The 22,002-nt window shown below is 47.4% G+C and overlaps 1 protein-coding gene across 15 annotated transcripts in view; it reads left to right on the forward strand.

Moving 5' to 3' along the window:
• Positions 1–22,002, forward strand: part of St3gal3 (ST3 beta-galactoside alpha-2,3-sialyltransferase 3) — a 194,163-nt gene that overhangs the window by 106,282 nt on the left and 65,879 nt on the right. For 12 of the 15 annotated variants that reach the window (XM_060379725.1, XM_021644546.2, XM_060379727.1 and 9 more), the window contains one exon: positions 13,902–13,994. The exons of the other annotated variants lie outside the window; for them this stretch is intronic. In XM_060379725.1, the coding sequence (XP_060235708.1) occupies positions 13,902–13,994 (93 nt within the window). The remainder of the gene's footprint in view (positions 1–13,901; positions 13,995–22,002) is intronic. 15 annotated transcript variants of the gene reach the window in all.

Here is a 22,002-nt window from a genome sequence, read left to right on the forward strand (position 1 = left end):
AAGCAGAGTGTGGCAGCGTACGCCTGTCTTTCCCAGCTACTCGGATGGCCAAGACAGAGGGGTCACATGTTCAAGGCCAGCCAGAGCTACATGGTGAGATCTATCTTAGCAGCAGCAGCAGCAACAACAACAAACAAACAAACAAACAAAAAGCATAGGAACAAGACGGGACTGGGGAGGCTGGAGGCAGTTCCTGGTTCTAAAGCAGCCTTGCCAAGTTCTGCCATATGGTTTGCAAGGGGAAGCGTTTTATGCCCAGTGCCATGCTGCATATTTTATGCTACCTCTTCCTCAGAACAATCACTGAGATGACCTCATCCAGCTCACTTTATCCGTCTCCTGGCCTCGCGTGTCATCTACATGCTGATGACTCCCAAGTTTATACCGAGCCCAGTCCCTTTGCCCACACCCGAGTCATTCATCCAGGACCGGCTGCTTTTCAGGCTTCTCACAGTTCATGTATCTAGAACCAAGCTCCATCTTCATAGCCCTACCTCCCAGAATCTCATTTCAGAAAAAAAGCAGCTCCATCCTCCAGTTGCTTGAATGAAAAGCCCAGGCATCATTGCTTTGACTCTGAAACAGAAACATCAGCAAACCTAGCTGGCTTTCCCTTACATAGAGCATCTCAGATCCAGCATGCCCCTGCCTCTGGACCACCACCCTGTCCAGATAGCTATCCCCTACCCTGGCTGCTCCCCCAGCTGCTCTCTGCTCTTATGCTTGCCTCCCAGCATGCACCATGCTAGTCAGCTTTCTGGAGAACTCGAAGAGAGGAAAGGTTTGTTCTTGCTCATGGCTTCAGAGGTTGCATGGCCATGTTCTTCTGGGCCTGTGATGAGGCAGAACCTCATGTCAGACCTATGCATAGTGAAATAGAGATGCCACCTTGTAGCAACTCAACAGCAGAAAGGAAGGGGGTATGATCCCAGCATCCCCTTCAAGGCCATGCCCCCGTGGACCTAATATCCTTCCACTAGGCCCTACCTCAAGTGCCGTCGCTGGGAGCAGGCCTCCAACACATGACCTTTAAGGAACATTTAAGGCACACCATAGCCTAGACCTCCACATGAAAGCAAAAGTGATCCTGTTAAAAAGAAGCAAGGTAGAGTTGGGCGGTGGTGACGCAGCCTTTAATCTCAGTACTCAGAGGCAGATGGCTCTCTGAGTTCGAGGCCAGCCTGGCCTACAGAGCGAGTTCCAGGACAGCCAAGGCCACACAGAGAAACCCTGTCTCCAAAACAAAACAGAAAAAGCCAGGTGTGATCTGGCACCTGTGATCAGGACCGTCTAGTGTCAGCTCACTTCTCTTAGAGTGTGGCTCGGGTGTTTGGAGGCTCTCGGGGGTCTAGGGTAGACCCTTGTTTCTTACTGCTTCCCTCGGGTTTATTATTCCACACTAGGTTCTGTCCTTGGGCAGCTCGAATGCCCCAGGCACACGCGCCTCACACTGGCACACTGGCATGTGTGCATCCCTTTGATAGCAGCGGAGGCCGATTGCCTCTTTGCCCATCTGCCCACTCTTGGCCCCTGCTGACATGTTCTGAATGCCCCCTTTCTCCCCGACGGTCCTGGGAACTGACTGTAGGTCTTCACCCCATGCTGACCAAGTGCTGTACGGATTGGTCATGACCCCAGCCCCTGTTTGAGTTTTCATATGGAGACACTGTCTCACTCACTGGGTTTTAAACTTGGACTCACCCTGCCTCTGCCTCCTGAGTATCTGGGTTTATAGCCCTGTTCCGGAAGGCCCGATTCCCCAGTCCTCTTCAGCACATCCTTCTCTCTGGAGTGCTCGTCTCTGTCAGATGCTCCATCCATTTTGCCTACTTGTTCGTTGCCTGCCTCCACCCACGACCTCAGCACAGGGCCTTCCTGTTTCCTCCACTGCTGTTTCCTAGCACCCATTGCTTAGCTATTGCTCAATAAGTATTTGATGCATGAATGAACAAACCGGCAGTTAACCGTATGAAAGAGATGATATTTAAATGCTTTTAATAAATGAGAAAATGACAGGGGTGGGGAGAGCAAGCAATTTAGTCATAGTCAGAGAATGACATCTGCTCAGACCCGAATCTGACCCTCCTCTGCCCAGCTCCACTTGACTTACGTCTTCACTTCCTTACTTACTCCTTCTAATTTATACGCTTAGTTTCTCTTCTAGTTTGCTTTTCTGTTGCTGTGACCAAACACTGACCAAAAGCAACTTGGGGAGGCAAAGGTTCATTTTATCATACCCTTCCCGGGTACACTCGGTCACTGAGGGGTGTCAGGGCAGGAACTGAAGCGGAGACCAGGAGGAACTCTGCCTACTGGCTTGCCTCCTCTGGTTCATGCGTTACGTTGACAGCTGGAGCTACCTGGGAGAGTTTCATCCTAAGTGTGAGGAACTGTCAACTTGGCAGGAATGGGCACCATTCCCAGGGGTATCCACAGTGCCCAATACAGGGTTTGTGGTCTACAGCGAGCGATTCAGCAAATGTTTGCTAAACGGAGCTAAGTGGGTCGCGCTGCCAGCCTTTATGAAGAAATCCAGTAAGAGCTGCCACTAGTTTTTAGGAAGTACAGATTGATTTTTTTTTTAATGACATGGCTCCTGCCTGATCTTGAATTTTATCTCTTCTAGAAGGACTCTTGCTTCATGACCTGCTGCCACAGTTACGTTGACTTCAGAGAGCGTAGCATCTTTCTTAGTCCTTTAAAAATCGAGGGGAGGGAGGCTAGGATGGTTTTCTCCTGGTTCTTCTAAGCAAAGCCGAAAGCGTGGAACTAAAGATGAAAGGTGGCAGCAGAGAAATGAACCCTGAGAATGCAAGAAACACAAAATTGTAACCTGGCTTGTAAAATACATGGTTGTTTTTAAAATTATAAGTCTTGAAATCGATGGGAAATTGAACGCCTCTGTAAAGTCCAGAGGGGTTCTTCCACACAGAAGTGCTTCTGCTCATTTTTAGGTGTGCAGATCAACTAGGTGTGATGATCAACTCACCTAGGCCAGCCATCCTCTCAAAGACTTATCATTTCTCTGTGACAAGAACATTGAAAACCCTCTCCTCCAGCTATTTCAAAGTTCATGATACCGCACTGTTAACTCTGATGGCCCCGCTGTGTAATGGAACACCCGAACTCACTTTCCTGTCCAGCCATGGTTGTGTGCCCTTCAGTCCATCTTTCCTCATCCTCCTTCACCCTTGCTCCTATCCCTTGCTCTCCCAGCCTATGGTAAACAGTTCTGCTCTCATTCTAGTGGCTAGGCATGAGTGACGTCATGCAGGAGAAATGCAGCATCCTTTCTGGACAGCAGCTCCCAAGTGCAGGCGACTCTGCTTTTACGTCAGGGCAGCAGGTTCGGGACTTGGCTCCCTGCTTCGTAGCTGCCAGTGTGTCAGCCTACTGTCCAGAGGCACCTCAATGCTTGTGTGGCCAGCGCCCAAAGGGTGAAACTTCCACTTTGCGGCTCCCGGGGATCTCTCTTTTGCACAGTGGTTCTTGGTCTTGGCCGACAACTGGAATCACCTGGGGATCGAAAGACATCCCAGATGTCCGCCTCCCACCCCTGGAGATTTGGAATTCGCTGTTCAGGAGCGTAGCCTGGGCAGTGGGAATTTGAAATCTTCCCAGGTAAGTCTAACAGGCTGTCAAGCTGAGGGCAGCTGCTTAAGATTCTCCTTCCTTTCTGGGAAACCCACCACTTCCCCAGGTGACCAGGAATAAGTGTCCTTACGCATAAGCCGTGTCTGTGTGCAACGATTCACGCCTAGGGTCTGACCACTGAGAGCTACTGCTGTAGTTAGTCAGGCTCGGAGACTCCTGTAAACAGTTCCCAGGCTATTCTGTGTTATTGGAGAGATAGCCTCAAGCCTATCACTGTACAGACTAACCTGTGCTGTAGAACCAGGAAAAAGGATTTGCGTTCAAAATGTACAAAGAGCTCATAAAAGTCAACCGTAGGAAAACCACCATTTTCAAAACCAAACAGAGAAACAAAAAGAGAGCAAGGTGTGGTGGCGTACACCTGTGATCCCAGCACTCAGGGAGGCAGAGGCAGGTGGATCAGTGAGTTGGAGGCCAGCCTAGTCTAAAAGCAAGTCTAGGACAGCCAAGGCTACACAGAGAAACCCTGTCTCAAAAAACAAACAAACAACAACAACAAAAAATGGGCAGAAGATCAGAACAGATACTGCACAGATGGGCCTGGAGAGCTGGCCCAGCAGTTAAGAGCATTTGCTCCTCTCAAAGAGGAGCAGACTGGCTCCTAGCACTCACATCAGGACCTTTTCTAAAGATTTACTTACTTATGTATACAGTGCTCTGCCTGCATGTGCGCCTGCACGCCAGAAGAGGGCACCAGATCTCATTATAGATGGGTGTGAGCCACCACATACTGGCTGAGAATTGAACTCAGGACCTTTGGAAGAACAGCCAGTGCTCTCCAGCCCCCCACATCAGGCCTCTTACAACTACCCATAACTCCAGTTCCTGGGCTCTGCCATCCTCTCTGGCATCCACAGGAACCTGTGCGTCTGCACAACTGTGAACACACATACATTAAAACAAAACAAAAAACACCCAGATATCAAAGAAATATATGAGGTATGTGTACAAAAAGGAACTCACATTTTATATCTTTGGTGAAGTAAAAATTAAACAAGGAGAGTCTTATCCACTTACCCATTATAGTGACTGAAATGATAAATAAATAAATAAATAAATACATGCATACATAAATAAATAAGCGAACAAGCCAAACCCTGACAATCTTCAGTGCTGGCAAGGAGGTGGGACAGGAATTCTCCCTTACTACTAGTGGGATGCAGAATGTTTCTAGCCATGTTGGCAATGTTTGGCAGGACTTCCTAAAGCCAAATATGGCCCAGACAGATAGGAGAATACCCATCATCGTGACAAACCTAGCAAGATGAACAACTGGCACATCCAGACGGTGGAGTGTCCTTCAGCACGGAAAGGAGAGGGGCCGTCAGTCCTCACAGAAGCATGGACGGTCTGGGTGAGGAAGCCAGGCTGAAAGTCTGCACGCTAGTCACGTGACATTCCAGAAGAGGCCAGACCGTGGGCGATAAAAAGGATCTGGTGACCCTAGGTGGAGGAAGGGAGGAGAGTAAACTGATGGCCAAGTCTGTATTTGCCAAAACCCACAGAACAGTGGTTCTCAACCTGTGGGTCACGATTCCTCGGGGGTGGGGATCACATATCAGATGTCCTGCCTATCAAATATTTACATAACAGTTCGCAACACTAGCAAGTTTGCTGTCATGAAGTAGCAATGAGATAATTTTATGGTTTGGCGTCACCACAACATGAGGAACTGTATTAAGGGTCATGGCGTTAGGACTGTTGAGAGCCACAGACTTGGAACCTTTATAACACAAAAAGAGAATTCTAAGGAACCGTGGGCTTTAAGAAAAATTATTGATCATGAGTCACCAATTACAACAAATGCACCATATTAATACAAGACATTAATAATGGGAAAATGGGGGATGGTACGAACTCCATGTTATTGGTGTAGCTTTTCCGAAAATCTCAAATCATTCATAAAAACAAGGTGCATTAATCTTTAATAATCAGGTGGGGCGATATACATTACCATCCCAAAGAGAAGGAGTCGGGATATAGTGAGGAAACTCCATATCGCTACAGCCTTCCATTCCATCGTCCTCCTCCTCCTGTATCTTACTATTCATAAAATGCTGACGTTATCTACCAGTCACACAGAAGTGACTGAAGACTCAACAGTAATGTAAAGCAAGGAACCCAAACCCAAACCCCTGGTATCGCCCAACGGTTGCTCGTTGCATTCCTTCACCATCCATTGGTTTGCTTCTCCAAAAAGCTGCAGTAGAGTTTCCTTCATCTTGGTAACCAGTAGTTCCCCTTCACGCAGGCCTGCTGGTTGCTCTGCGTGGCTGACGCATGCGTTCTTGCTTGAGAGCCCTCCCGTACGTACAGAAGGCTCCCAGCAGCAGAAGCATGGTCCGTCCTCACAGGTGTCACCCTGTCAGTGCTGCTGTGTTGGCAGTTCCCCCAGCATTCAGTGGCGGGCGGCTGGCTCTCTCTCTGTCTCTCTCTCTTTATCTATTTTGTGCCCCCTGCTAAGAGCACCCTTCTACCCTATGATGAGCGCCTCACTTCCCCACACCCTGTGCGTGACTCTGCTTGTGCTCATCCCTAAAGTTTTTTGTTTTGTTTTGTTTTTAATTTACCCTCTTGCCTCTGGGCTACAGGCTTCTTGAGGACAGGATCCAACAGGGAAGCACTAAGCGTTGTACTTCTGAAGCAGTCCCTCCAGAGCACCTCGGGCATAGGGGGGTGGGCATACCCACTGAGGGCCCCCGTCAAGCAGATTGGGCTGTAAGAGCCTTCCTTTTATTTTTAAAGTTCTGTGCTCGACTCCGTAATGCATATGTGTTGCTGTGAGGTGGTCTTCCTCAAGTTTATTTAAGTATGTGAGTGCTTGCTTGCAGATGTACGTATGTGCACTGTCTTCCTGCCTGGTGCCTGCACTGGTCAGAAGAGCTTGTTGGATCCCCTGGTACTGGAATTGCAGGTGGTTGTGAGCCTCCATGTGGACGCCAGGAAACAGATCCGGGTCTTCCGGATGAGTAGCTCTTAACTGCCGAGCCAGGGCTTTAGTCTTCTCAGGTACTCCAAAAAATATACCCACTTTGAGAAGCCTGGCCCTGGTGGATTTAGGGGCAGTGTTGTATGGAAGTGATGATAAAGAGCCACTTAATCCTGCATAAGAAAATCAGACACAAGTTTATAGCCGCCGTTTGCTCCTTTATGGGTTCCTTACTTTCTTCTACCCTTCTAGAAAAAAAGAATAGAGAGGAGAGGGGGCGATGTTCTCGTTAGACTATTTCCTGCTTCTTGGGGGTGTTGAGTTCCTAGGAGCAAGTTTGATCTCTGTTAGGATATCTAAGTTCTTTTTCCCAATTTTTTTTTGTGCACAACTACTTGACAACCTCAACCAACAGCCAACCACACCCACTGGGGCGCTAGCATTTATGTATCCTCTGAAAAATTCCCAAAATTCCAGACGTCACACACTCATATCTGCAGTTGTCCAAACCACTCCCCCTGCCAGAGCACCAGGCAAATCATAGTCAGCTGCTGTAAAGCGGCCCCTCAGCTCCACACCTGGGATTAAAATGAAGATATTTTTTTATTATCTTTCTGTGGTTTTGTTGTTGTTTGTTTTGGGTTCGTTTTTTGTTTTTGTTTTTGTTTTTGTTTTTGTTTTGAGACAGGGTTTCTCTGTATAGCCTTGGCTGTCCTGGACTTGCTTTGTACACCAGGCTGGTCTCGAACTCACAGCAGTCGGCCTGCCTCTGCCTCCCTGGGAGGGAGTGCTGGGATTATGGGCTTGCACCACCACACCCAGCATCTTTCTGTGTTTTATTAAAGAAGCCAAAATGCCAGTATTTTCATGATACAAATCTTTACTGTGACTTTCAGTAAAAATCTGCTGGAGGCTTAGCCCTTCTGTGGCACTCACATAAATGCTGGGGTGCTGGCAGATGACAGTCCTGTGCGTGCAGATGTTGGCCTTGTTCCTGTCGGTCGGACATTTGGCGCTGGCAGGTCCGTTAGAAAGAAGAGTTTGGGTGACCAGAGTGGAAGGAACAGTATTTTCCTCCAAATTAGTATAATTCTGATCATCCAGATGGAGCCAGGAGTAGGACAGGCAGAAGTTAGTAGAGCAGGAGCCATGACTGACAGGTAACTCCCAGCAGCCCTCCTCCTCTTGTTTGAAGAGCCACAAAAACCCAAGTAGAAGATCTTGCTCCTTGAAGTCGTCTCCCTTCCTTAAGATTGGTAGTGCCCAACCGTTTCACACTGCAGCAGACATCGTCATGTATAAATGTGCAGGACCGTATTTACAGCTGTCCTGGGACTCATGTGGCCTGGGGCCACGAGCTGGACACACATGCCTAAGTCAGTGTTCTTCCTGCCAAAGAAATCGAGAGACGGGATGGGTGTTTGTTTGCCAGCCAAGTGTCTCTAGATGGTGGGCAGAGATGCTTAACGCCGTTTTGCTATCTAGTCGTCACACAGCGACTTCTCTGTGTTCAGGTTCAGGAACTAGCCCTTTCTGGCCGCTGTTGTCAGATACATCGTTCGTGAAGAGTTACCTACCCTGTTGCAGAAAATAGGTGGCCGCGGCAGCTCCTCGCAGGGCTGTGTCCTTTTGGAGCCTGCCCTACAGATGCAGTGAGGGACCATTTGCTCCAGCCAGTGGCATCACTGCTCAGCATTATCCTTCCGGCCGTGACTCTCGCAGCTCGTGACGACCACACATGCCTCCATCACCCAGAGCACGCAGGGAAAGCATGAGTAGAAGTGGGTGTTTCTGGTCGTGTTAATTTCACCCTTTGAAATTTTGGGCGTGGACAGGGGGCGGCACGTCCTCTAACCGCATCCCCTCCTGAACTCTCTTGGCCCCGCCTGCCTGGGCCAGAGGCAGCTGCTGCTTTCGAGGCGTACACAAAAGGTAGATTAGATCATAGACCTGCTGCTGGGCGCTTGGCTCACGCTCAATGTGTTAGTTCCCTTGCTCTTTCCACTACCACCCAGAAAGAGGGTGTGTCTGTGTTTTTAAAGTGTGGAAACAAAACTGAGCTGGAGCCGGCGCAGCAGGCCCCTGGTGGGGCTTCTGTAAGGACTGTCTGTATAGAACAGGCCGACACAGGGAAGGCTCCTGAGCAGCCTCCGGGCCAGGATGAAGACCAATGGCCAGGCCCCCCCAGATGAGGTTACAAACTACAGCAGTGTCAGCTTCAGAACCCCCAACTAAACAGCAGCACAAATGAAAGCTGTAGAGAAATCCATGTCCGCACCGGAGGCTACAGGGAGGAAATGGTGGGTTACAGCCAGGGTGGAGAGGGTTGACACCTCGGCCAGGGGAAGAAACTGAGGACAACCCAAGGACAGCAGCCAGCCCTGGCACTCCCTTACTAAACTGCAGAGGGCCTTGTTGCTGTGGTAACAAGGTTAGAGGACCAGCAGTCAGAAGAGGCAGGGAGTGCGCTATAGCTCGGTGGTCTATCTAGAGTGCTCAATCACCCAGAGCGCTGGAGGCCCTGCTCTCAATCCCTACCACCAGAGAGAGTGCAAGAGAGGAGAGAGAGAGGCAGAGACTGCCTTTAAGGAGAAAAGGAGCTGCCGTGCCTTCAAAAGGCAATGTTTAATAATCAAATAAGGTGACTAGAGCTAAGCAAAGCTACTTCACGATTTCCTGGCCGCGTGGTTGCCCCAGAGCAGCTCGAGTAATTGGAGAAGCTGATCTTCAGGAAGGGAAGAGAATTGAGGATGGTGCGTGACAGGCCTCCGCCACCTCCACCCGGTTGGCGGTAGACTCTGACTGCGTGGGCAGGCCATGGGTTAGGCATTACATTCCCAGGCTTCTCTCCTAACTGGTACCCGGTGCTCAGTGAGGCGGTTCTAGAAAGCAGTCCATCCCCGATCTGAGGAGTCCTTGGGATTTTGCCCCAGCCATCACTGTCCCTCACACTCACACTAACTAGCTTTGCAAGTCAAAGTGGCGACTGAGCTTTGTCTGAGGCCTTGGTATGTGTGTTTCCTGTGTGGTATGTTCTGGGTTAAATGATAGTTCTCTCACTTTTTATTAACATATGTGGATTGTACAAAATACTGGGTTCCATTGTGGTGTTTCCTTACACGCATATAATTTTAGTATATTCTATCTGCCCCTACTCCCCTCCACTGTCCTCGCCCCTTCCAACCCCCTTCTCCTTCCCAAATTAGAGCAGAAAGCTGTTTCAGTGAACACCTGCTCACGCCTCTCGTCTCTGCCGGCCCTTGCACTAACATGCACACACACACACACACACACCCCTGATTTTTTAAAAAAATGTTACAGTTCATTAACACGCTGCTAGGTGTTACAGCCTGGCTAAAATCCAAGCAGTGACTCCTTTACTTGTGGAGTGAGTGGGTGAATGAGAGCAGGAAATGGAAGGAAGTGGGACAGAAAGAGAGCTTGAAAACAAGTGAGCAAGCTAGGATGAGAGCGTGCGCCGAGGCGTGTGGGGACCACAGGCAGGAGGAATTAGTTCTGTTTCCTAAAGGACTGGAAGCTTAAGGTCACTCGGTGCCACCGGCTAGGGCAGGTCAGGGTACATGTGTGACACCCCGCCCCTCCCCTCCCTAGGATATTGCTCCTGCATCTGTCCTGGCTCTGAAGCATCACAAGTTTTTCTCATTCCAATCAGTGTATGAGAGTACTAAAATGCTTCTTATCCTCAAACCATAAATGTAAAATAAAACCACAGAAAATGAAAATACAGTGACACAAATACAGAAACACACCACCTCCTCCACCCTGCCTCCCTTCCGGCCTTTTCTGTCTTCCCTTACAGCAGACTCCTCAGCATAGTCTCTGTTCTGACTCTGGCTCCTCCCGTGCTTCCTCTCACGTCCAGTGAATCTGAGTTGCACACCCCCACCCCCCACCACACACCTCCACAGTCCCCCCCCCATACACATACTCACACCCACGCCCACTAGTGAAACCGCTCCTAAGATTGTCGGTGGTGGCCTGCGTGTTGCCTGATTCCGCTCTGCGGCCCAGCCTCCCCTACGTTTGACACCACTGGCCCGTGTGGGACATCTCCTGATTATTTTTGCCTTTTTTTTTTTTTCTTTTGTGACTGGCATCAAACTCATGGCAGTCCTCTTGCCTCAGCGTCCTGGGAACTGGGCTGAAATTCTAGGTTTGCCTGTCCTTGCCTGTCTGCCTGCTGGTTAGTTTTCTGTCTCCACCTGTGGCTCCTTCCCAGTGCTTCTCATTGTCTCCCAGGTGCTGGCCTTGGTAGTGCACAGTCCGTCAAAACGCAGCAACCCTCCATTGGGATGGAATCCAGACACGAGGCAGGAGCTCAGGCTGCCTCTGCCGCCTTCTTTTCCTCATGGCACTTGCAGGGTGCTTGAGGAGATGGCCAGCCCCTCCGATCCTCAAACGTGTCTCTGAACCCGTTCTCACGAGACCCCAGGGATCCGAGCTCCCATGGCACGGGAGGCTAAGCATGGGATCTTCCATCCCTTCTTCCCTCGTCAGCATTCTCCACGGATGCTCCTGAGTCCAGATATGGCCCTCCTTCCATTCACCGCCCAGTGCCTGACCTGCTTTCCTCCAGTCGGCCCTTCTGAGCAAAGCGGGGGAGTGAAAGTTGGGTTTTCTTTTGGGTTGCCATCTGGCCATCTGGGCTTCCTCTGAAGAGCATGTGGTTTACACTCCTCACCCCAGGGCCTTCTTAGTCACGTTCGAGGCACAATGGGTGCTCTTAGTGGGTGCAATGCCCCGTCCTCCCCAGTGAAAGGCCAGCTGCAGAGCAGGAGAAGAACAAGGGCAGAATGATCTGATCAGACATCTGGGGGCCTCCTGGCATTTGGAGTGAGTGCCTGGAGAAACTAACCATTCTGGCCTGAGGGAGCTGGCAACCATTAATCTTCGTGGGTTTGACCGCTGTCTGCCCCAGAGGTCCCAGCCTACTGCATGACTCAGAATCCTCAACACTCCGCCTATTCTTCTCTGACTGAGACATTCGGGAGGCCATTCCTAAGGCATTTTAATTCCGTAATAGCTGACATGCCCCACCATACCCAGGCTCACTTTCTAAACAAATTGGTTAGCATTCACCATCCCTGATACTCGACAACCTTGCACACTTGGGAAGAGCAGACTCCTGCCTGCCCTGCCCGTCTCCCGCTTTTCAGCACTCCACCTGGCCAGCAGGCTCCCCTCTCCGGCATGGATGACCCTAGCCCGGCAGCCTTGGGCTGTCTAATAGCTATTCATCGGGTACCTTCCAAGAGCTGAGAGCATGGGCTGAGGAGAGGAAAGATGTGGTCAGAGGTTCGTTTCTTGAGCATTTTGTTCTACTGTGCCCTGTGTTATGAGTGGCAGCTGCCAGTCTTTCAACCTCTTTGTAAACTTTTCTGGAACTCAGAAAGACCACAGGCACTCCGTCCAAACTGGACAACCCAGAGGGTGAGGGTTCTGGAGCCACGGCATGAAGGCATTCAAAACGCCGCAGCGCTGTGTACACACTTCCAAAGAGTGGGGCGAGGCCTTCCTGACCCTCATTTCTACCCGTATCCGGCCGTGTCAGCTGCTCCTCCTGGTGCTGGGCTCCAGGCCAGCCTCTGTGATCTTGTTGCTGGTGGTGTCAGTAGTGTCACGCCAGTGCCCCCGGCGCGAGCCGATGCAGCTGCATGGTCTTGGGTCTGGCTCCCCGTCTTCGTAAGCTCCAAGCTTCTGGTTGTGATGCACCCACTTGTGGGGCCGTTGGGAGGAGGGACTGTTAGTCACTACTTCATGCAGAAGCTTCCAGTAAGTTCCGTAATTGCACTGACGTCTATATTTCGTTTCCAAAATACAGTTGTTTACATAGGGAAATACAGTTTTTCTCCTGTTAGAACCTTTGGCGTTGTTTTGTTTCTCAAATAAAGTTCCGGCCCCTTGCTTTGGATTTGCATCTCATTTGAATCTCATCGGTCAGAGAGGCTTAAAAATACAGATTTCTAAAATTCCGTGTGTGCTTCCTGAGCAATCTCTTGGGTGAGGCCCTGAACTAGACCTCCAGGGATAAATTGGACCTGACACCCACAGGATGATGTATCATCACTCCTGGCTGTCCAGCACACACACACACACACACACACACACACACACACACACACACAGACACGCTCCCTGCAGGGGCCATGCGGAGGGCCAGCTTGCTACTGAGCCATATGCAGCAGGGCAGCTGTACACCAGGGAATTGCCTGCTGGGGGTGGGGTGGGGGTGGAGGTGGGGGTGGACAGAGGTTGGGGATCAAAGCTGGCAGGTGACGCAGCTCGTGGGGCCTCAAGGCCTGGCGTTCACTGGGTCATTTACCGAAGATGCCCTGAAGTTTCCCAGGCTACACAGGGCAGAGCTGGGGTGGAGGGCGGTAACCCCAGCACCACGTCAGGATTTGGAAACCTGATGCTGTAGGATGATACAGTTCTAGTCACACAACGAAGACAAGGCCAGAGCACAGCCCTCCAGGCAGTGCTTGCAAACCCCGCCCTGGAGCTTCCTCAGATTTCCTTCTCCTCAGAGCACAACGCAGGGAGGCTGTCGGCATCATTCTGGTTTTCAAAAACAATTATAGAGGTCTTTGTGCGCCCATCCCTGTGCAAAGTGTGGGCAGAGATCTGATCTCAAGAATTTACGCTGTAGTAAGAGACAGTTCTCCTCGGGTGGAGCAACTGGGAGTGGGAGAAGGATGGTGGGTCTGGAGGCTGCCAAAGCAGAGGCAGACAGCGCAGTCTGTGAGGCCCACCTCTGAGTTTAGCTTTGAAGGGCCTGACACTGTCCAGGAGGAGGACCTGGGAAACTGCAAACTGAACAGGAAAGCGTGCTGGACTGAAGGTCAATCAGGGATCCATCGGTACCTCAGTAACACACATTTGCTGTGTCTGTGTTCAGGCCACTCTGAATGTCCCCCCTGGGTAGTGGGGGCGGAGGGGATAAAAGCAGAGGAGACGGGGCATAGAGGGTCATGCCAGGGGTGCCGCTGCGTGGGTCAGGCCTCTGTAAGCTATGTCTGCAGTGCGCCAGGCTCTGCCTGCCCAGCCGTAGGGCCTCGTTGGCAATCAAGTTTTCTACAAAGAATCTGTGGAACGAAATCGACTGTGTTCCCTTTGTGGAGGCCATTGAGGGACCATTTAGTGGGCTGTCTAATTCTCTCAGGAAGTTGGGGGTTTTTATCCCTAAACCTTGATATAGAAAGGGCGCTTTATCCCATTTCTGTCCCTGCAGCTCCCAGTGAATTGATAATCTGCCCACTGCTCTGTGCCCAGATCTGACCTTCTTGCTCTCCCACAGGCCTGCTGAGCTAGCCACCAAGTACGCAAACTTTTCTGAGGGAGCTTGCAAACCTGGCTACGCTTCAGCCCTGATGACTGCCATCTTCCCCAGGTAAGTGATCTTTTCCAGAGATGCGTGGACAGTGCGGGCTGTGGCACAGCCGTGTGGAACCTCCAGAGGGGGCATAACTTTTCTCCTGAAGAAGTAGGACTCTGCTGTAAGACCCCTCCTCTGTCCAGAAGTCCACTGGGGTCAGGGGTAGGACTTTGCTTTTGCCGGTTCTGTTCCACCCACTCTGCTCTTGCCATATCCTCTTGGTCGCTTCCGGCCTCTGGGAGTTGTGCCTGGCCTTGCAGTGTGTTTAGAGGGGAGGGAGGAGCCAGGTGCCTCACTGGCTGACCTCAGAGAGACTTATCCGAATAAAGCAGGAATGAGGAATGCTTCCCAAAGCTCTCTGGATTTTAGCACCTTCCCTCGCCGTCCATTTTGCATTCTGCTTCAGACCTGAGCTGAAGGAAAGGCTTCTGGGTATCGGGATGCACCATTCAGCAGAGTGCCTGGGGCAGCTCTGCTCTCTGAGGGAAGGACTTGCCTCCCATCCTTAGGAGCCCAGGCCCTGGACATTAAATTTTGCCTTCTTGGTGTCATCCTGGACTTTGACAAATGCGATTTTGTGTGAACACAGCGAGCGAGCAGTAGCACGTCCCTGCCTCCCCCAGGTTCCCGTGTTGCTTTTCTGTAAGCTCCTCTCTCACCCTCAGCCTCCGGCAACCACTGACCTATCTCTATCCCTGCGATGTTTCTTGAATGTCACATGAGCGGCATCCCAGCGTGCAGCAGCTCTTAGGGGCAGCTGCCCACACCCAGCGTAATGTGGCCACAGCCCATGCATCCGTTACCTACACTAGCCGTTGGCTCCTTTTCCTTGCTGAATAGTATTCCATTCTAGAGATGGCATGCTCTGTCCACGAAGGTAATTCCAGTCTGAGACCATTCTAGAGAAAGCCACCAGAACACTGGCGCATGGCTTAAAGGGAGAGAAAAAGCCGTTAAAACAGAGTCTGGGTTTTGTACGAATACATGTGCTCAGCTTTCAGAGAGAATGCCCGGAAGTGCGATGGCTTGTGTCCGACACCGTATGTTTTCTTCCAGAATCGTATGTGTTTAGCTTCCTCATTTAAGCCTCTGGCCTCTTCAGAGCTCTTATTTGTATATAGTAGCATGTAAAAGCTTGGGGTTCCTTTACTTTCATATAGGCGTTTACTGATTCCAAAATAGTGTTGGTGACCCCCTCAACACACACACATGTGCGTTGTGTGTGCGAGCACACACATGTGTATGCACGCACATCCACACGCACTGAATTACCTGTCCACACCTACTGATAATCAGCTGACGTGTGCAAGGCTAGTTTGCTGCCTTTGTCTGTCCTTGTGCCAATGTCACACACAACTGGGCAGTCTTGTCATCTGTTACTCCAGACAGTTTCGTTCCATCCTTTTTTATTTTATCTTCCTATCGTTGTGTATATGATGGGGTGGCGCCTGCCACAGCATGCCAGTGGAAGTCAGAGGAAAACTTTGGAGTGGGTTCTCTTCTTCCACATTTCTGTGGGCTCTGGGATTAAGTCCAGGTTTTCACACTTCGCAGCAAGCACTTATGCCCACTGAGTAGTCTCGCTCGCTGGCCCCGGTGGCTCTTACTCTTTTTCTCTTGCCCCGCTGCGTTAGGTGTGCTCTTCCGTATGACATTACATAGTATGGTTATTACAATTTTAGCAGTTGGTGATCAGCTCGCCCTGCAGCCCTTCTCACATCTCGGGAGGATGCGGAGTAGATGTGGCTGAAACATTCAGTCCTCTGATCACGTGATTGGTCCACCTGAAGTCAGCCCACATCCTGAGCTTCTCCAGATGTCCATCGACAGCCTCTTCATTAGAATAAGAACTGTTCCCATCACCCCCAAAATCCCAAGGAGTGTGGAGTTCTGTGTCAGATGCTCCCGTTGCTCCAAAAATTACAAAAGCCCTGTCAGCCCTGGGCAAGTCATGAGCACCAAAGACCAAACATTAGAACAGAGGACCCCAACATCACATCAGGAGACCCCCAGATATCATAGCAGAAGACCCCCAGTATTGAAGCCGAAGGCCCCTCAGAGGCATGAAAGTAGGAGGAGAACTTTAGGGAAGAAGCTTATCGAGAGTGGGAGAGGGATGAGAAGAGTTATCTGGGGTGAAATAACCAAAATACATTTTACACGTGTGTGAAATGTCAAAGGACTAAAAACAAGTTTTAAAATGAAGGGACAATACTCTCCTAGTATTATTATCTTGAAGTTTTTAGAAACCAGGACAGAGTATAAAAAGTATAAAAAAATTACAGATATGTATTTTTTTCTAACTTCCTTTAATGACTTTTCTTTGACTCATGAGCTCTTTGAAAGTGCTTGTTCCATTTCAAGTCGTCTGGGGTTGTATGTGTAATCAAAATATACTTTCAATGATTTTGATACTTTTAAATGATTGAGATCTGAGTTATGGGCCAAAATCCGGTCCATTTTGGTGAATGTTCTTGAGAAGAGAATATTTGCTGTTACAGGAAACTCTATAAGTGATGATCAGATAAGCCTGGTTGATAGTGTTTGTCAAACTGCCATATCTTTACTGTCTTCTGTCTAATTGATTCTGACAGGAGTGTTGAAATCTTCAACTCATCAGTTTTTGCTTTATTCAATTTGAAGCTGTTATTTGGTTCTCATACACTTACGTATATCATCACATTTTTAGATCTCTAGATTCTGTGGTTATTTTGAAATTTTTTCACTAGTAATAATTCTTGTAAAGTTTTCCTATGTAATGTCAATCATTGTAACTGTTCTACTTGATTGAAATTAGCTTTATCTACTCATTTACCCCATCCATATATGTATGTGTGTGTGTGTGTGTGTGTGTGTGTATACATATATTTCCCTCATATGCATAGACATGAGGAGTATACCTTTCTTTGCTTTTGATTTATTGCATGTATGGTGAGGCAACAGTCCATCCTTGCCTTTAATCTGGTATCTTTATGTCTTCATATTTAAGTTGGGTTTCTTGTAGACAGCACATAGTTGAGCCTTCCTTTTTAGTACAGTATGACAATGTCTCTTTTATTTGAATGCTTTTAAAATTATATGATATATATATATAAATCTTTAATATGGTTGTGTCTAAATCTACTATATTACCATTAGTTTCCCATTTACTTCTTTTTGTGCCTCCTTTTGCATTAATTACATTCTGTGATTTAATTTTACCTTCATTGTTTGTTTAATAGATATATTTCTTTGTTTTGTTTTTAATAGGTATTTTGCATTTTATAAGGTACATTTTTAATTTATAATTATTTTCCAATAACCTTCATATAGAATATAACAACCTTATGTAATATATTTCCATTCTTTGTGCTATTTTCTCATGTATTTTATGTCTATTTATTTGTCTGCCTATCATAAAGCCACAGCATTGTTTTATTTATTTCTCCTTAACAACACACACATATACACATAATTTTTAAAAATAATATCTTTTTTTTGTTTTTGGATTTGTTTTTTGGTTTTTTGTTTATTTGTTTGTTTTGTTTGAAAGGATTTTTCCTGTGTAGCCTTGGCTGTCCTAGACTCACTTTATAGACGAGGCTAGCCTCAAACTCACAGAGATTCCCCTGCCTTTGCTTCCCAAGTGCTGGGGTTACAGGTTTGCACTACCTCACCTGGCTAAAAATAAGATACTCAAAATATGCAAAGAACTCTTAAAATTCATCAATGAAAGAGAGCTACTTGGTTTTAAAATAGACAAAGAACTTATATAAGTACCTCTCAAAAGAAGATATGCAAATGGCCAAGAAGCATATAAAAAGATGCTCGATGTCACTGATTAGAGAAATGTAAAGCAGAAGCACGAGAAACCACCTTATGCACAAAGCTAAAGTCCAGATAAACAGAAGAAAGAAACTAGAATGGCGCCGCTGCTGTGGGAAACAGTGTGGTAGTGTGGCCATTCCTAAGATCATTATAATAGGATTAGCGTGTGCTCCAGCAATTATTCTGCTAGCACAGCCAGAACAACTGAAGTCAGGGACTCTAGTATTTGCACACCCAAGATCATAGAGTCATTGTTCATAACTGCCTGAAGCTAGAAGCAAAACCCAAGTGCCATCAGCAGATGAAGGGAAAACAAAACAAGTTTGGACAGGGAAGTATTTTTTTTTCAGCAAGGAAAGGAGGCAACGCTGACTCATTGCACTGCGAACCCCTGAAGCTGTTATACCCAGCGCAGGAAGCCAGTCACCAAGGGGTAGATGTTGGTGACTCCAGGGACAGTCAGTAAACATACATCTCCATCTCCTGACCGAAGAACCTCTTTTAACTTTGTGTGTATGTGTGTGCGCGCACGTGCGTGAGAGTATGCATGTACCTATGTGTGTATGCATGTGTGTGCCTGTGTTTGTGTGTCCACCGCATCTGGTGGCATACGCAGTCCTTCAGTTTGACTGAAAAGTCTTTGTTACACCTTTGGCTTGGGAGGTTTTCCTAGCCGGGTAACAACTTTTCCTACACCCACACATGCTTGCAGGACTTTAAAACAACTCCATTTCTTTTTGTCACCACTACTTGTGATTTTATTGAATTACTCAATAAGCGCTTGTTTGGGGCTCACTGTTTTCTTTGTTTAACGCTTGTGTAATTTCCGCCAAGAAGTTTTCTTTTCTTCTGTACTCTTTCAGAAAAGCATTTGCATTTTTTTTCTGCTGCTTTTTGAGGTTTTTCTCTATGTTGATGGTGTCTACTACGATGTTTATTTTGCTTGAGGGTATATGGATTCATGGTTTTATTTGTTTTGTCTGATTTTTTCCTTTGGTAATATCTATAGCTAAGTTTAAGCCACATTATAAATAATTGTCAAGGCAAAAACAACCCAAGCACACATTTTGCATATTTTTAGATTTCATGTTTTTTGTTTTTTGTTTTTAATTTCTTTGTGTTTCTTTAGGTCTTTTTATCTCTTTTGTCTCTCTCTCTTTTTCACATTCATGGTTTTTGGTTTTTTTGTTTGTTTGTTGGTTTGTTTGTTTTTTTTTTTTTTTTTCCTGCTTATGAACATGGTTATGGCTCCCCTAGGCTTGTGGTTTGAATACTTGGTATCCAGTTTGTGGAACTGTTTGGGAAGGGTTAGAAGGTGTGGCCTGATTGGAGGAGGCGTGTCATTGGAGGTAAGCTTTGGTGTTTCAAAAGTCCATGCCATTTCCAGTTAGTTCTCTCTCTCTCTCTCTGCCTGCCTAGAGGACCAGACAGTTGCTCTCGGCTACTTCTCCAGCCTCATGCCTGCCTGCCATACTCCCTTCCCTACACTCTTCTCATAAACTCTAACTCTCTGAAACCGTCAACCCCACATAAACTATTTCTTCTGTAAGTTGCCTTCGTCGTGACAGTGGAAAAGCAACTGAGGCAAGCTGTTTTAACGCTCTTGTCTGCTGATTCTGGAATGGTTTCTGGTTCTTTACCTGGTAATTTTTACTGGACATAATAGGTTTTTTTACTTTTCTGTGCTAGATTTTGTTGTATTCCTTAATGGCACTAGATTTTGGTACATTTAGCTAAGTTCCATGGAAACAGTTGTAGCCCTTGAGGCTTGCTTTAACAGTATTAGCAAGTCTTGAGCAGTCTTTTTCTCTAGAGGCATTCATCCTCCTGAGAACACTGCCAAAGCCTGTGTTAGCAAATGATTTCACTCTTGCTGATGCATTTCCAGTCTGCTTTATGTGACTAGAAACAGTTCCCAGTCTGGTATGAAGACTGCAATTTTTGTTTTGTTTTGTTTCCCAAGACAGGGTTTCTCTGTGTAGCCTTGGCTGTTCTGGACTCAGTTTGTAGACCAGGCTGGCCTCCAAGTCACAGCAATTCACCTGCCTCTCTGAGTGCTGTGATTACAGGCATGCCCCATCGCATCCTGCGCTTTAGTTTTTGTCTGTTTGTTGTTGTTTTAACTTCTTCCTGAGTCTTAGCCTCTGAGTGTTGGTCCTCTCATGTGTGCACAGATTCTTACTTGGCGGAAGATTTGAGAGGTGCCCGTTAGCGAATCTTTTAGAGCTTTCCGTGTTGCTGCTCTCTCTCCTCTAAGGCAGTCTGTCCTTCCTGAGTGTTGGTGTGTCTGCTCAACTGAGGACGACCTCCACGCTTTATTCCCATCCTCACTGCAGGTTGGACACTGTGACCATGCAGGGAGCTAGGCCCTATGAGACTCACTGTGTCTGTTTCTGAAGGCCATTGTCTCATACGTTTTTCTAGTTGTTAAGTTTGGAAGATCGAACTCGTCCCCATAGTCCGTGAGAGCTAAAAGCAAATGTCCCCTCATTCTGTTTGTCTGTCTGTCTGTTTGTAGCACAGATGGCATAGAACTGTGTGGCAGAAGCTGGCCTTGAACCCTACCTCGCACATGCTGAGATGAGGGGCATGTGCCCCCATGCCCGACCTCTCTCATCTTTTTTTACCTAGCATTTCATCGTGTAGGTGTTCCATATTTTAATTAAGCTGTTCTCTTTTGATGGACACTTTCCAAACTTCACTCTTAAAGATACTACTTTAGGAATAACCCTTTTGTACATCATTGTCACACATGCAACATTATGTAGCAAAAAGTGCCATTTCCAGAGCAAACGCTGAAAGCATTTTTAATTTCGGAAGTTGTCCGCAAAGCCGTCTTCCATAGTGGCTCTTAACCTTTGCCTAATGTGTGTTAGTTTCTGGTGACACTTTCTGCCATAGTTATTTGTCTTGTTTCTTTGACAAAATACCTGAAAACAGTGACCTAAGGACAGAGGGTTGTTCTTGTTATGGTTGGGGAGGATGTACCCCAGCACAGCCGGGGAGGCGTGGCAGCAGGAATGTGAGGCTCTCGTCACGTTGTGCCTATAGTCGGGAAACCTGGATCCCCCTTTCTCCTTTCCATCCAGTCCAGGATTCCAGTCCATGGAATTGTGTCACTCATTCATAGTCAGTCTTCACACCTCACATAACCTAGCCTGGATAAACCGCCCACAGACTCCCTGAGACTTGTTTTCCCAAGGATCCTGAATCTCTTTAAGTTGACAGGAAAGTTAACCATCATGCCATCTGTGGTGCACACACCTTTAATCCCAGCACAGGCAGAGGCAGGTGGATCTCTGGGAGTTCGAGGCCAGCTTGGTCTACGGAATGAGTTCTAGAACAGCCAGGGCTCTGTAGTGAGACCCTGTCTCAAAAGAAAAGAAAAAAAAATGAAGCCCCATACTTTCTCCTTGTTTTCTTCTGTTATCTTTAATTTTATAAGTTCTACTCAAATTGTTAATCTATCAATTTTATGTCTAGGAGTGAGGTTGGAGCCTAGATTTTTTTTTTTTTTATCCTATAAGAGTAACTAATATTTCATGATACTCTGGCCAAGAAACACTGTGTAAACTCCAAGTTTTGATTTGTATTATAGCACAGTATTTTTTTTAAAGGTGAAGAGGCAGTTTTACTTTACAAAAAAGCCCCCCCCCAAAAAAAAACTTTACAGAAGTTGATTGGTTCTATCTTTGTAATTCGTTTTTAACCAATACAAATTGGTTTTAAATATAAAGAAACTCAACACGCATACATCAGATTGTACCTTCATTCACTGACATGAGCATACCTCCAACATGTTCATACAAATGGAAACACATAAAAATATATGCAGCCATCACTTTCCCGGACCCTAATTTTTATTGGAGTATACTGGCAAATACATGAAAATATCAGTGCATACTCATATCAACATTCATGCAAATCACGGAGTTTAAAGTAGCGTGTAAAAATGAAATCGTGGTGCTTACATGCAGGAACATGAACGCAGCACTATCCAAAACAAAGGTCCATGAAGCACACGATATGACATTTTCACCAGTGTCAACAAAAGAAATGCTTGCGTTGAACATGCAAAGATGGTTTCAAAGGCTTACTGGTGCAAGGCCATTGGTGGTGGCTTTTAGAATAAAATGAAAATGAAGTCACTGAAAGCAAAGAAACAGCCTGTAAATAAAAAATGCACTGGATTCTTTTTCCCTTGAAGGCCCCTGCT

The sequence above is a fragment of the Meriones unguiculatus genome, chromosome 3, assembly GCF_030254825.1.
Source record: "Meriones unguiculatus strain TT.TT164.6M chromosome 3, Bangor_MerUng_6.1, whole genome shotgun sequence".
In the NCBI taxonomy this organism is placed as follows: Eukaryota; Metazoa; Chordata; class Mammalia; order Rodentia; family Muridae; genus Meriones; species Meriones unguiculatus.